The sequence below is a fragment of the Aegilops tauschii genome, chromosome 1, assembly GCF_002575655.3.
Source record: "Aegilops tauschii subsp. strangulata cultivar AL8/78 chromosome 1, Aet v6.0, whole genome shotgun sequence".
Classification (NCBI taxonomy): Eukaryota; Viridiplantae; Streptophyta; class Magnoliopsida; order Poales; family Poaceae; genus Aegilops; species Aegilops tauschii.
Window position 1 is genome coordinate 138,563,939 of NC_053035.3, and position 14,321 is coordinate 138,578,259.

Below are 14,321 nucleotides of genomic sequence, written 5' to 3' on the forward strand. Positions count from 1 at the left end.
TGCATTCACTTACAACAAGAAACAACCACCAGCGTTTGGTGCAGCACTTGCATTTTGGTGCATTCTTCTTCCTTTCCTTGGTCTTTCGTTCCGTCATATTCCAAATAACTTATCTAATTACAACGTATTAACCGCTAATGCACCTTTTTTATGAAATCTCAGGGACATGGTCTAATCATGAGGGTAGTATTTTATCATGGTGTTGGATCCCAAGTTTTTATGGATTCCTTTTTTGTTACCGGGGTCGACCCCAAATCCATAATGTCTCAAAACGAAGAGGCTATAGAGAAACTTTGATTTTTTCCTTTGTCTCGAACTTCGTGAAGAACTCCATTCTATCTCTCCAACAAAAAAGTTGGGCTGCGCCCCAGTTGTACACTCCCTTCGTTCGGAGAACCCTTGTTGATTCTGAACTTCGTTCGCAAAGTAAGCGTCCTTTTAACGGGCCAGCCCTTTTTAATGCGCCGCTTGACCTTGTTTTGAAAATGAGCTTTGCTCTTCTGGGCGCTGGGCGCTCCCGTGGTTCGCGAGAAGGAAAAAGGACTAATCTTTTGTTACATCTGGCACGAGATGAAAAAGAGAGAGCTTCGTCTATCGATGAACAGCAGATTGACGGAGCTCTTGGCATTGCTTTGTTTTTCTCTCCTTTCCTATCAGCGAGTTCCGATCCTTTTGTTCGAAATTTCTTCGTTCGTACCGAACCGCTTGCAGAATCAAATCCAGTTCCACAAGATCCTATATCAGCTATACATCCTCCTTGCATTTATGCCGGAGATGTCGCCAGTGCTATGGGCTTTGGGTTATGTAGATCAAAAATGATGAATGGGATTGTGGCACTCCACTCGCCGCCAATGCGGAAGGATGCCGCCGAAAAGAATGGAACGCTGCTTCGCTCTGCTGGATGCGTCGGATCCCATATAAGAAGCTCGCTCTTTACCCGATCATTCAAACATTTTGTGGGCGGCGCGCCTGCTCTATTGTTGCGTAGCAATAGAAGCCTGCTCATGCTGCTTCGGCGGCGCTTTTTCGCCTTCTCTTCGCTCTGGACAGGAGCGCTAATGGACACGGGGAGGGAGCAGGCGAAGCGTGTCGTTCGTAATGGAAAGAAAGACACCACTACTTCGCCTCTTTGTTGGACCGCCGGCGCGAACACGGTGGTCTCTGACCAGGACCAGGAACCAATTCGAATTTGGATCTTGACATGTCGGTTGTTTTTAACCGTAGGCATCTCGCCAGGAAGTTGGTGGGCTCATCATGAATTAGGTCGGGGTGGCTGGTGGTTTCGGGATCCCGTAGAAAATGCGTCTTTTATGCCTCGGGTATTAGCCACAGCTCGTATTCATTCAGTAATTCTACCCCTTCTTCATTCTTGGACCTCGCTTCTGAATATTTTGACTCTTCCATGCTGTGTCTTAGGAACCTTTTCAATACGGTCCGGATTGCTAGCTCCCGTTCATAGTTCCGCTACAGACGATACACGAGGAAGTTTTTTATGGCGGTTCTTCCTTCTAATTACAGGCATATCTATGACTCTTTTTTACCAGATGAAGCAGGAGGCATCGGTCCGTAGAACCTATAAAAAAGAGATGGTTGTGGCGCGAAGTACTCTTGTGCACCTACGTCACTCGGCTCGCGCGCAACCCCGCCCCGTTATGTTATGTTATGGAAGAATTTAGCTTCTTGCTGGGCTGGTTATTCAGAGCCAGCAACTGGCTGCCGGATTTCGTCCCGTCCATAGCGCTTCGGAAGTCACTCTGGCGTGGCGCTGCTGGATACTTCTGATCAATAGGAATAGGAGGAAAAAAAAGCTTATGATGAGCATCTATTGGAGTCGATCATTTCCAAGATCTAATTCTAGTTTCTTATTATGTAGTGGAAACGCCTCACAATCTTCAGTTTTACGCTTACGCTTAAGGGAAGAAATGTTCTTGGTGGATGCAGGCCCTGGTACCCCCAAAATTGGTATGCAAGATGAGCTTACAGGACTGCCAATCAAGCGAGCCACCAGGTTTGAGAATAAGGTGGGATCCAAGAATGTAGTGGCTGGTGAATCACTGATCAAAAAGCGGATTTTTGAGAGATTCTTCATCGATCTAGTGGCCGGTGAATCACTGATCAAAGAGCGAGCAGCCGCCAGGTTTAATGATTTTGTGGGATCCCTGGATGTAGCGGCTGGCGAACCGCTTCTTCTTCCACAAAGATTCAGACAAAACCGAGCTTGGATAGAACTGAAGAAGATTTGGCGAACGAAGAAAAAGGTCAAAGGGTTTATTATAAAAAAATCAAAGGAGGTTATTCAATAGCCATCGCGGGTTTCATTACTTTTCTTCCATTCAAAAAAGCTCTTCTAAAAAAAAGGATAGCGAATGATCGATTCACCATTGATAGCATTAACCCTAAAAGGAGGGATATTGTGATAATAGCGGCAGATCAAACAAGAACTTGATGAAAAGATAGAAAAAAATTATGAAAAATCCGAAGCCCACCTTAATCCATTTTGTTGAGGATCTTGCACTTATTCCGGCCCTATATTTACATAGCCAAGAAAGGCTCTGGCGATCATGCGTGACTGGCGGAGCGCCTATCGCCCTGGCACAGCACTCTAAAATGCATGTTGGGTTGGGCCAGCAAGAAGACTTCGACTAGGGAGACGAAGAATGGAATTGAAGAAGGCAGCATAGTCTAAGATAACAGAATGGAACACCAACCAACAAGTAAGTGGTGGATTTGGATGGAGTCTCGCAGAAGAAGAGTACGCGCGCTAGCGCGCCCCAAGACGTCAGTCCTTTTTCTGCTTGCTGGCCAAGGTCAGTTTACTGAATCCCCCTTCCAAACACCAACCCAATCTCCATTCCTTGATGAGAAATGAGCAAGACCATATGTTTCTCAAAAATAGCGCCCCTATATAAACCTAGCCCTTACTACCTGAACTTCTTGCCTTCAAATAGGACTAACTGCCCGAACCCGCTTGCTTATCTTCTACGATCTAATTAAGTTAAGCAGTGGTTATTTTTTTTAAGTGACTAGAACTTCTATCAACTACTATTCTAGCACCCAGCTGTGCCATGTGTTTATTCTATTCTATTCTATTCTTCAGGTATTCCTTTGAATAACTCATCTTTTCAGGTAAGACAATTTGAAGATCTTCTTAGTCAGCCTATCTGTATTCTTATCCTCTAGTGCGGATCCAATCAGATTTTATAAAGCCAAGGCCTGACATCCATTGTGGGGATCATCTTTTATCGGGAGACATGGCCTGGTGGTTTCTGATCGAGATTCCTAATCAATAGGGCAAAGAGCTCTTCGCATGATCTGGTCCTACCTTTTGTCTACGCTATTTTTTTGTCCCTTCTCAGCTGCTGTCCTTACTCCGGATAAATTGGAACACATTGATTCCGTTCGTTCCTGCCCTTCGCTTCAGGCCATGGTGCTTTTGAATTATTTCTATACCCCTTTGATGATGCAGCCTCTGACTCTCGTGGGTAAACTCCTACTTGATTAGTTAGAACTTCTCTGTCTCAACTCGTGGACCTATCTATCTTCTTCTTTTTAAGAGATAGGGGTTTGCTATTCTCACGGATTGCTCATATTTATTTACCCCATTGAATAGTTTTTGCCTTGTTTCAGCCCTTCCTTCATCTGAACCTTCCAAGTACTAATCTATCTTTATGGGGAAGACCCTTCATCTGACCTCCGGGCTACCCTGTCAATTGTAAAAAGTAGTTGAGTCGTGTCTCGCAGGAGCAAAAAGAGTGAAATGAGGACGTAAGCCCCCTAGGTCTTCCTCTTCCTTCTAAACTAATTGCTTTCGCTTGACTCTTCCAGTAAAAAAGTATACTGAGTGGTTGAAGGAAAGCGAAAAGGAATGGCTTTTTCATGTACCAGATCCGGTGAGCCAGACATCAAGCAAAAATGGACATACAATCAAAGAGTAAGGAGCAGTTATTTGCAATGACGGGTGGATTGGTCAGAGCTGCAAGGAGAGACTCGGTTATGGCGCGATAAAGAGCTTGCTTCAATGCTCGGATTCCGGTAGAAAGTAAGAGCAGTAGCATATTCATAGGAGAGCTTTGTACTTGAAATTAGTAGTCCCGGTAGTTGGAAAAAAGCTCTGAATACAGATTCAAAGCATCAAGATAGGTAGTCCTATCATTAGTTGGCCAGTCATAGCAATTTAAGTAGAAAGCTTGCTTCGGGATCAGATCATTCAACTAAAGCTGTCAGGCCGGGTAGGCTTTGAGGAACATTGGGGGTTCCTTATGTTGTGACTGAGCAGATATGTCTATTGTGCCCGGCAAAAACAGATTTGCAAGGAGTTTGCCAAAGGCTTTCTCATTCGGAGAAAAACAATTTCAAGTATATTTCCCTTCTCCATTCTCTGCTCGGATGATTGCCGCTTGTGTGAATTTCATTGTTGTGGGTCCCGTGTGTGCTCGAATAAGATTGTTTTAGGATTCTATTTAGTTGAATTTCTTGACTCCGCGGTGCTGGTTATCGAGTTTATGGCGCCGCCGACCATCCAAAAAGTCAAAGATGGCGTTGGCATTTACTTATTATGCTCTCTTCTAATAGTGGTCCCTTGGTATTCAGGTTGTAAAATCCTGATAGGAAAGTCGACTGTTATACCTTGTTTTTGTAATGGCCTATCTTCTTTAAAAAGCCGAAAGATAAGGATTTCGCAAAACTTTTGCGTTCCTTTTTCTTTGAAAAGAAAACCTTACCATTTTTGGGCCGATGTTACCATTTCCATTTCCTAAACCTAAACCTAACTAATACTTAGTTGTTTCCATTTCCTCATCTGGTGATAGATCCTCATCTTCTTCTGGCTCAAATCCCTTTTTCATATCCAGGGTAGGCTTTAGGTACGCTTTAGTTTGAAATCATTAAAGATATGCTCGACCTCGTTTATGTCCATGGTATCATCGTACGTACCTTCTACTATCAACCAGATGAGATAGGGCTTTGAAAGGTCAGAGTCAGTCTCCTCTTTTTCTTTTAGGTCGTTTAGCAGTTCCCCAACCAGCTTTCTCCCCGAGAAAGCCTTCCTGAGATTCAAAGAAAAAGGTTTGAAGGTTGATCTCTAGGATCAGTGATAGTTCGGAACCAGCAAAGGGAGGCTGAAAAGCCGTAGTGCTAACGCACGCCCTGTAGTTTTGAAGCTAAAAAGACAGCAGCGAGCTCCGCGTCGAAAAGCGAAGCGAGCCGCGCTAGCGCGCTACTCTTCCTTTATGAGCGAGACTCTATCCAGATCTACTGATCTAAGAACTCCGCGAGCGAACTGAGCGAGCCATGAGGCGCCTATCGGCAAGGCTTGGAAAAGCCTTAAGTTTAGGCTCCCTTCCTTCACTGAACTGATTCACCCGGGTCCAAACCTGCTGAGCTAGCTAATTTTTCCTTTACGAGATCTCGGCTCTTCGGAATGATTGGAGAGAGCCCTGCCTCCTCTTGGTTGGTGCCGGGCCCGAGAGTGATGGGACTACTTCCTTAAAGAGCCTTTCGTTCGGGCCGGCAGAAGGGCCCCTGATCTATCAATTCAGGGAGCAAAAAACAGGCTTTGCTCCCCCTTTTTTAAATGAAGAAAGAAAGAAAGGTCGAAGTTTAGACCGCTCACAGTAGTTCTACCCATAGAAAAGATCATGAAAGAGGCGATCAGAATGGTACCCGAATCCATTTACGATCCCGAGTTTCCAGACACATCGCACTTCCGCTCGGGTCGAGGCTGCCACTCGGCCCTCAGACGGATCAAAGAAGAGTGGGGAACCTCTCGCTGGTTTTTAGAATTCGACATCAGGAAGTGTTTTCACACCATCGACCGACATCGATTCATCTCAATCTTGAAGGAAGAGATCGACGATTCCAAGTTCTTTTACCCCACTCAGAAAAAGTTTTCCGCCGGACGACTCGTAGGGGGTGAGAAGGGCCCTGACTCCATCCCAAACAGTGTACTACTATCGGCCCTACCAGGCAATATCTACCTACACAAGCTCGATCAGGAGATAGGGAGGATCCGGCAGAAGCACGAAATTCCTCTTGTAGTGAAAATAAGATCGGTTCTATTAAGAATAGGTCGTCGTATTGATGACCAAGAAAAGTATGGAAAAGAAGCAAGCTTCAACGCTCCCCAAGACAACAGAGCCCTCATAGTGGGGAGGGTAAAGAGCATCCAACGCAAAGCGACCTTTGATTCCCTTGTTTCGTCGTGGCACACCCCCCCCCCCCACAAGCACCCCCAGGCGAAGGGGAGACCAGAAAACGCCTTTCGTTTTCCCCCCTTCAGCGGCCCTAGCCGCCTTCCTTAACAAGCCCTCGAGCCTCCTTTGCACCGCCTTCCTCATAGAAGCCGCTGGGTTGACCCCAAAGGCCGAATTCAATGGTAGAGAAGGCTTTAATAAGAATTTGGCCATGAGAGACCTTCTTAAGTATTGCAAAAGAAGGGGCCTACTGATAGAGCTGGGCGGGGAGGCGATACTAGTTATCAGGTCAGAGAGAGGCCTGGCCCGTAAGCTGGCCCCCTTTAAAAGCCATTCCTTATTAATAAGGATTTGTTACGCGCGATATGCCGACGACTTACTACTGGGAATCGTGGGTGCCGTATTTCTTCTCATAGAAATACAAAAACGTATCACCCACTTCCTACAATCCGGTCTGAACCTTTGGGTAGGCTCCGCAGGATCAACAACCATAGCTGCACGGAGTACGGTAGAATTCCCCGGTACGGTCATTCGGGAAGTCCCCCCGAGGACGACTCCCATACAATTCTTGCGAGAGCTGGAGAAGCGTCTACGGGTAAAGCACCGTATCCATATAACTGCCTGCCACCTACTGTAACACCCTGAGAATCATGCTACAGTAACCCCCTGTGATTAAGCTAATCATATTGCTAAACAGGGCTAGATCACATTTGAACCACACCCTTGTCAGACTCCTAGTTCAAACTTCAAATATAATTAAAGTGGAAAATAAAAGTTTTCAAAAATTCAAACAGAAATGTTCAGTGGGTTCTAAATAATACACTGGTAATTATGGTGGAGAAAACACATTTTTATAAAATGTCTAAATACTTTTAAATGAAATAAAACAGAAAAGGAAATAAACAAAAAAAGAAAACAGAAAACAAAACAGAAAAAGAAAACAGGGGGGAAAGGGCCCGCTCCCCCCCCCACTAGACCCGCGGCCCAAACCCCCCCCCCGGCCCAAGCTGGGCTGCCACCCGCGCCCCGCGCCCCGGCCCAGCCCACCTCCCCCCCCCCCCCCCCGCGTCCCCTTCCTGTTCCCCCGACCGGGTCGGAACAGGGGAGCGTCGCCGCCGCACCCCCTCGCCGGCGACGGGGAGGATAAGGGCGCCAGCTCCCCCGCCTCCTCGGGCCTCTCTCCCACTCGCCCCCGCTCTCCCTCGGCCTCTGCGCCTTCTCCCCCGCCAGATCCCCCTCCCTCTCCCCTCCGTTCCCCTCTGCCCGCGCGTGCTCGCCGCCGTTCACCGTCGAACTCGCGGTCACCTTGCCCCGATCGCCTCGACGACGTGCCCGAACGACTCCCCGCCGTCGACTATGTCGACTGCGCCCTCGGGAACGAGCCGAGCGCCTCTGCACCGGCCTCCCCGAGCTCGTCTTCAACCTACGGCCGCCGTCGTTCGTCGCCGATTCCGGCTGCCCCGCGCCCTCCCCGAGCTCACTGCCACTCCCTACAGCCGCGCGGTGAGCTCCTCTACCTCCTCCCCCTCTCCGCTAGCTCGCTCGCGCTCCGTAGCTGCTTCCCCGCGCGCGCCCGAACGCCACGCCGCGGAGCTCGCCGCCGGCGTGTCTCCGGTGACCAAATGGTCACGGGCGTTGGCCCGCTAGCCCGACCGCACCGTGCCGCACCCACCTAGCTAGCTAGTTCGGCCGTTCGCGCGCTCTAGCGTAGCTTCCGTCGGGCACCCGTAGCACCTCGGCGCCGGCGAGCTTGTAGCGGTCGCCCCCGGCCGTTCCAGCCCCTCCGACCACCGCCGTTGGACGCGCGACGTCGAGCCGCGTCGAACGCGCCCAGCCCCGCCTCCGCAAACCCACTGTGGGTGAAACCCGCGCCCCTCCCGCGCGCGCCGCCGTGCGTTTTGGTCGCCGGCGATACTCCGGCGCCGGCCGCCGACGTGGCACACCTGGGGCCACCCCTGGGTCACTGCCAGTGGCCCCCACGGGCCCAGTTGACTGGGTTGACCCAGTCAACTGCTGACTGGGCAGGCCCAGTCACTGACATGCGGGCCCCGCCGCAAAAATTAAAAAAAAAAGAAAAGAAAATGTTTTTATAAATAAAAATAATTAGTTTAATTAATCTCTCACTGACAGGTGGGCCCAGTAGCTAATTAACTCAAGATTAATTAGTTTAATCCTCTGTTAACCCACTGTCTATGACAGGTGGGTCCCCCTTGTCAGTTTGACCAGTCAACCCGGGCTGTCGACCGCTGACGTCACTCCTACGTCACGCTGACGTCATATCCCTTTTTCTGTTAAATTAAATAATTCCAGAAATTCAAATAAACTTTGAAAATTCATATCTTTTAAACCGTAACTCGGATGAAAATGTTTTCTATATGAAAGTTGCTCAGAACGACGAGACGAATCCGAATACGCAGTCCGTTCGTCCACCACACCTCCCTAACCTATCGATCTAGCAACTTTCCCCCTCCGGTCCGTCTGTCCGAAAACGCGAAACATCGGGAATACCTCCCGGATGTCCTCCCCCTTCACCGGTACCACCTGTCGCGTTAGGACACCCCTAGCACCGCTCACTGTCATGTCACGCATCGTCATGCTTATGTTTGCATTGTATTTACTATTTCCTCCCCCTCTTCTCTCCGGTAGACTACGAGACCGACACTGCTGCTGCCCAGTTCGACTACGGAGTCGACAACCCCTCCTACTTGCCAGAGCAACCAGGCAAGCCCCCCCCTTGATCACCAGATATCGCCTACTCTACTCTCTACTACTTGCATTAGAGTAGTGTAGCATGTTACTACTTTCGATATCCTATTCTGATGCATAGCCTATCCTTGCTACTACTGTTGTTACCTTTACCTGCAATCCTACATGCTTAGTCTAGGATGCTAGATTTCCATCAGTGGCCCTACATTCTTGTCCGTCTGCTGTGCTATACTATCGGGCCGTGATCACCTGGGCGGTGAACACGGGCATATACTTATATACTATATACATTACACATGTGATGATTAAAGTCGGGTCGGCTCGTAGGAGTACCCGCAAGTGGATCTTTGTGGCGGAGCGACAGGGCAGGTTGAGACCGCCTAGGTGAGAGGTGGGCCTGGCCCTGGTCGGCGTTCGCGGATACTTAACACGCTTAACGAGATCTTGGTATTTGATCTGAGTCTGGCCATTTGGTCTATACGCACTAACCATCTACGTGGGAGTAGTTATGGGTATCCCGACGTCGTGGTATCAGCCGAAGCTCTTTTGACGTCAGCGACTGAGTGGCGCGCGCCGGATTGGACTGGAACGCCACTAGGCTAGGTCTGCTTCCGGCCGCGTACGCAACGTGCAGGTGTGCATAGGGCGATGGGCCCAGAACCCTGCGCGCATAGGTTTAGACCGGCGTGCTGCCCTCTCTGTTGAGCCTAGGTGGGGCTGCGACGTGTTGATCTTACGAGGCCGGGCATGACCCAGAAAAGTGTGTCCGGCCAATTGGGATCGAGCGTGTTGGGTTATGTGGTGCACCCCTGCAGGGAAGTTTATCTATTCGAATAGCCGTGTCCCTCGGTAAAAGGACGACCCGGAGTTGTACCTTGAGCTTATGACAACTAGAACTGGATACTGAATAAAATACACCCTTCCAAGTGCCAGATACAACCCGGTGATCGCTCTCTAACAGGGCGACGAGGAGAGGATTGCCGGGTAGGTTTATGCTATGCGATGCTACTTGGAGGACTTCAATCTACTCTCTTCTATATGCTGCAAGATGGAGATGTCCAGAAGCGTAGTCTTCGACAGGACTAGCTATCCCCCTCTTATTCCGGCATTCTGCAGTTCAGTCCTCTGATATGCCCCTTTACCCAATTACCCATGCATATGTAGTGTAGCTCCTTGCTTGCGAGTACTTTGGATGAGTACTCACGGTTGCTTTTCTCCCTCCTTTCCCCTTTCTATACCGGATTGTCGCAACCAGATGCTGGAGTTCAGGAGCCAGACGCCACCGTCGACGACGACACCTACGACACTGCAGGTGCCTACTACTACGTGCAGGCCGCTGACGACGACCAGGAGTAGTTAGGAGGTCCCAGGCAGGAGGCCTTGCCTCTTCGATCGTTGCTACTTTTGTGCTAGCCTTCTTAAGGCAAACTTGTTTAACTTATGTCTGTACTCCGATATTGTTGCTTCCGCTGACTCGTCTATGATCGAGCACTTGTATTCGAGCCCTCGAGGCCCCTGGCTTGTATTATAATGCTTGTATGACTTATTTATGTTGTAGAGTTGTGTTGTGATATCTTCCCGTGAGTCCTTGATCGTGATCGTACACATTTGCGTGCATGATTAGTGTACGGTCAAATCGGGGGCGTCACACCTACGCTCCGCCATCCATTCCATGTTTAGGGACCTAGGTTATAGTATCCCTATCAAAGAGCTGACGAAGGGGATGAGCGGAAGAGGTCGTCTACTGGACGCGGTTCAACTAGCGGAGACTCTTGGAAAAGATGGACTAAAAAATCCCCAAGTTAGCGTATTATGGGGGACCGTCAAGCACATCCGGCAAAGATCGAGGGGGATCTCGTTGTTGCATAGCTCAGGTCAGAGCAAGGTGCCATCAGGCGTTCAACAGGCAGTCTCACGATCGGGCATGAGTGTCCTGAAGAAGAAATTGTATACTCCCTTTGGTCGGAAGGCGGCGGGGGAAGGAAGGGGACACTGGGCGGGATCTTTCAGCAGCGAATTCCCCATACAGATAGAGGCGCCTATCAAAAAGATACTCCGAAGGCTTCGGGATCGAGGTCTCATTAGCCAAAGAAGACCCAGGCCAATCCACGTGGCCTCTTTGACCAACGTCAGCGACAGAGACATAGTAAATTGGTCCGCGGGCATCGCGATAAGTCCTCCGTCCTACTACAGGTGCTGCGACAACCTTTACCAAGTCCGAACGATTGTCAACTACCAAATCCGCTGGTCCGCTATATTCACCCTAGCCCACAAGCACAAATCTTCGGCGCGGAATATAATCCTAAAGTACCCCAAAGACTCAAATATAGTCAATCAAGAAGGTGGTAAGACCCTTGCTGAGTTCCCAAACAGCATAGAGCTTGGGAAGCTCGGACTCGGTCAAGATCCGAACAACGACGGAGCACTCAACTACATGTTTAATAAGTAGTTGTCTTTTTCTATTTGGATTTTAGCGAATAGGCGTTTACATGAGATTAGTTGAGTAGGCTTGCCTTATCTGCTATAAGATAGCTAGTTGTGGGGCTTTCGAAAAAAAAAGGCTGAAGGCTTCGCTATCGCTCATGGCTTGTATTGTAGTCGTAGTCTTGTAGTCGGCCCTCCATGCCTCTTTAGTCTTTCTAATCCTAAGGCCTTTTTCCTTCATTCATTTTGCGGTAGCTTACGCGTCAGAAAAATAGAACCTTTCCGGCCCGGAAGATCGCTGCTTCGCTTCTGGCGACTAGCTTCTACCCACAATGGCTAAAGCTACCTTGAATCAATCAATGAATGAATGATTCGTAACCCCCATGGGTTCGAGGACCCGTTGGTCAAAGGAAAAGGGGGGTCCAGATTCCAGGACGGAGCCGTATGAGGCGAGAGTCTCACGTACGGTTCCTTTGAGAAGGGTGTGATACCACCACCTATCAGGCCCGACGAGCGGTCCACGGAGCTGCATCCCTACTCACCCGGTCTATGCACATCGCTCTTTCCAGGAGGTTGGCTGCCTATCCTAGATCTTCCCATTTCCAAAAAGATCCCTTGTTCGATCTGGTTTAGTATCAAGGTTCTTCTTTTTCTGTTTCTATATATATGGGTCCGTGCAGCATTTCCACGATATCGTTATGATCAATTAATGGGACTTGGCCGGAAAGTGTTCTTGCCTCTATCCTTAGCTCGGGTAGTCCCCGTTTCAGGTGTTTCAGTCACCTTTCGATGGCTCCCTTAATGTATGTGCCAGGAAGTTTCTTCTGAAGGGGGCTACTCCCCGAAAATGCCCCGCCCCTTGTTTGTTTGTCGTTGGGGATTCATTGCTCGTTCTGCGGTTATAAGTAACGTAGCCAGCCTAATTTCTAGAATAGGGCTGCGGGCAGGAGGGCTTTGTTTGTGCAATCTTGCTCGCAACACCCTCTCCTCCGGCGAACCTGCGATCGCCGCCTCTAACTGAATGCTCAACTGAGGTCGTTGTAACACCCCGAGAATCATGCTACAGTAACTCCCTGTGATTAAGCTAATCATGTTGCTAAACAGGGCTTGATCACATTTGAATCACATTCCTTTTCAAACTCCTAATTCAAACTTCAATTAAATTTAAAAGTGGAAAATAAAAGTTTTCAAAAATTTAAACAAAAATGTTCGGGCACTGCCAGAAATTGCACTGATAATTATTGTGGAGAAAACACATTTTTATAAAATGCCTAAATACTTTTAAATGAAATAAGACAGAAAAGAAAATAAACAAATAAAAAGAAAACAGAAAACAGAACAGACAAAGAAAAAGAAAAAAAGAGAAGGCCCTCCCCCCCACTGGACCCCTGGCCCAACTGGGCCGACCCCCGGCCCAGCCGGCCTAGCCCATCTCCCACTCCCCCTCGCCCCCTTCCCTGTTCCCCCGACCGGGGTCGGAACAGGGGCCGTCCCCGCCGCACCCCCTCGCCGGCGACGGGGAGGATAAGGACGCCAGCCCCCCCCCCCCCGCCTCCTCGGGCCCCTCTCCCACTCACCCCCCCCCCCCCCCCGCTCTCCCTCTCGGCCTCTGCGCCTCCCCCGTCAGATCCACCTCCCTCTCCCCTTCGATCCCCACTGCCCGAGCGTGCTCGCCGCCGTTCACCGTCGTTCCCGCGGCCACCGTGCCCCAATCGCCACTTCGCCGTGTCGTACGCCGTCGCCGCCCTCGACTACACCACCTCCACCTCTCCGTTGGAGCTCCGAGCCACTGCAATGGCCTCCCCGAGCTCGTCTTCCCCGCACGGCCGCCGTCGATCGCCGCCCCATTTCGCCGCCTCGAGCCTCCCCGAGCACGCTGCCGTCCCCCTACAGCCTCGCCGTGAGCCTCTCCCCCTCTTCCCCTGTCCTTTCTCTCTCGCGCGCCCCCTAGCGGCTTCCCCACGCGCGCCCGAACGCCGCGCCGCGGAGCTCGTCGCCGGCGGGTCTCCGGTGACCATTTGGTCATGGGCGTATGCCCGTTAGCTCGACCGCACCGTGTAGCACCCGCCTAGCTAGCTAGTTCGGCCGCTCGCGCGCCCTAACGCCGCACCCGCCCCAGCCCGAAGTACCTCGCCGCCGGCGAGCTCGTAGCGCTCGCCCCCGCCCGTTCCAGCCGCTCCGGCCACCACCGTTGGACGCGCGGCGCCGAGCCGCGTCGAACGCGCCCAGCCACGACCCCGCAGACCCCCTGTGCGCGAAACCCGCGCCCCTCCCGAGCCGCGCCGCCGCGTTTGACTCGTCGGAGTCGCTCCGGCGCCGGCCGCCGACGTGGCTGGCCTGGGCCCCAGTGCCACTGCCCGTGGGCCCCGTGGGCCCCGTTGACTGGGTCAACCCAATCAACGTGCTGACTGGGCAGGCTCAGCCACTGACATGCGGGCCCCGCCGCAAAACTAAAAAAAAAAGAGAAAAGAAAATTGTTTTTATAATTAAAACTAATTAATTAATCTAATCACTCACTGACAGGTGGGCCCAGTAGTTAATTAACTAAAAATTAATTAGTTTAATCTTCTGTTAGCCCACTGTCTATGACAGGTGGGGCCCACTGGTCAGTTTGACCTGGTCAGCCGCTCTGTTGACCTGATGACGTCAGCATTGCCTCATGCTGACGTCATAATTCATTTTTGCTTAATTCAAATAATTCCAGAAATTCAAATAAACTTTGAAAATTCATATCTTTTAAACCGTAACTCGGATGAAAATGTTTTCTATATGAAAGTTGCTCAGAACGACGAGACAAATCCGAATACGCAGTCCGTTCGTCCACCACACCTCCCTAACCTATCGAACTAGCAACTTTCCCCCTCCGGTCCGTCTGTCCGAAAATGAGAAACATCGGGAATACCTCCCGGATGTTCCCCCCCTTCGCCGGTACCACCAACTGTCGCGTTAGGGCACACCTAGCACCGCTCATTGTCATGTCACGCATCGTCATGCTTATGT

At 50.4% G+C, this 14,321-nt stretch overlaps 2 protein-coding genes and 1 pseudogene across 2 annotated transcripts; 2 read left to right on the forward strand and 1 right to left on the reverse strand.

The window, feature by feature from the left end:
- Positions 1 to 274: 274 nt before the first annotated feature.
- Positions 275 to 1,011, reverse strand: LOC141042245 (uncharacterized). The gene has a single exon (XM_073509957.1). The coding sequence runs from the start codon at positions 761 to 763 to the stop codon at positions 281 to 283; it is 483 nt and encodes a 160-aa protein (XP_073366058.1). The 5' UTR covers positions 764 to 1,011; the 3' UTR covers positions 275 to 280.
- A 4,571-nt stretch (positions 1,012 to 5,582) lies between these two features.
- On the forward strand, positions 5,583 to 7,129 carry LOC141042246 (uncharacterized; annotated as a pseudogene).
- A 3,476-nt stretch (positions 7,130 to 10,605) lies between these two features.
- Positions 10,606 to 12,205, forward strand: LOC109754048 (uncharacterized). Its single transcript, XM_073509960.1, has one exon. It carries the CDS (start codon positions 10,621 to 10,623, stop codon positions 11,344 to 11,346), a length of 726 nt encoding a protein of 241 aa, XP_073366061.1. The 5' UTR covers positions 10,606 to 10,620; the 3' UTR covers positions 11,347 to 12,205.
- Positions 12,206 to 14,321: the final 2,116 nt, after the last annotated feature.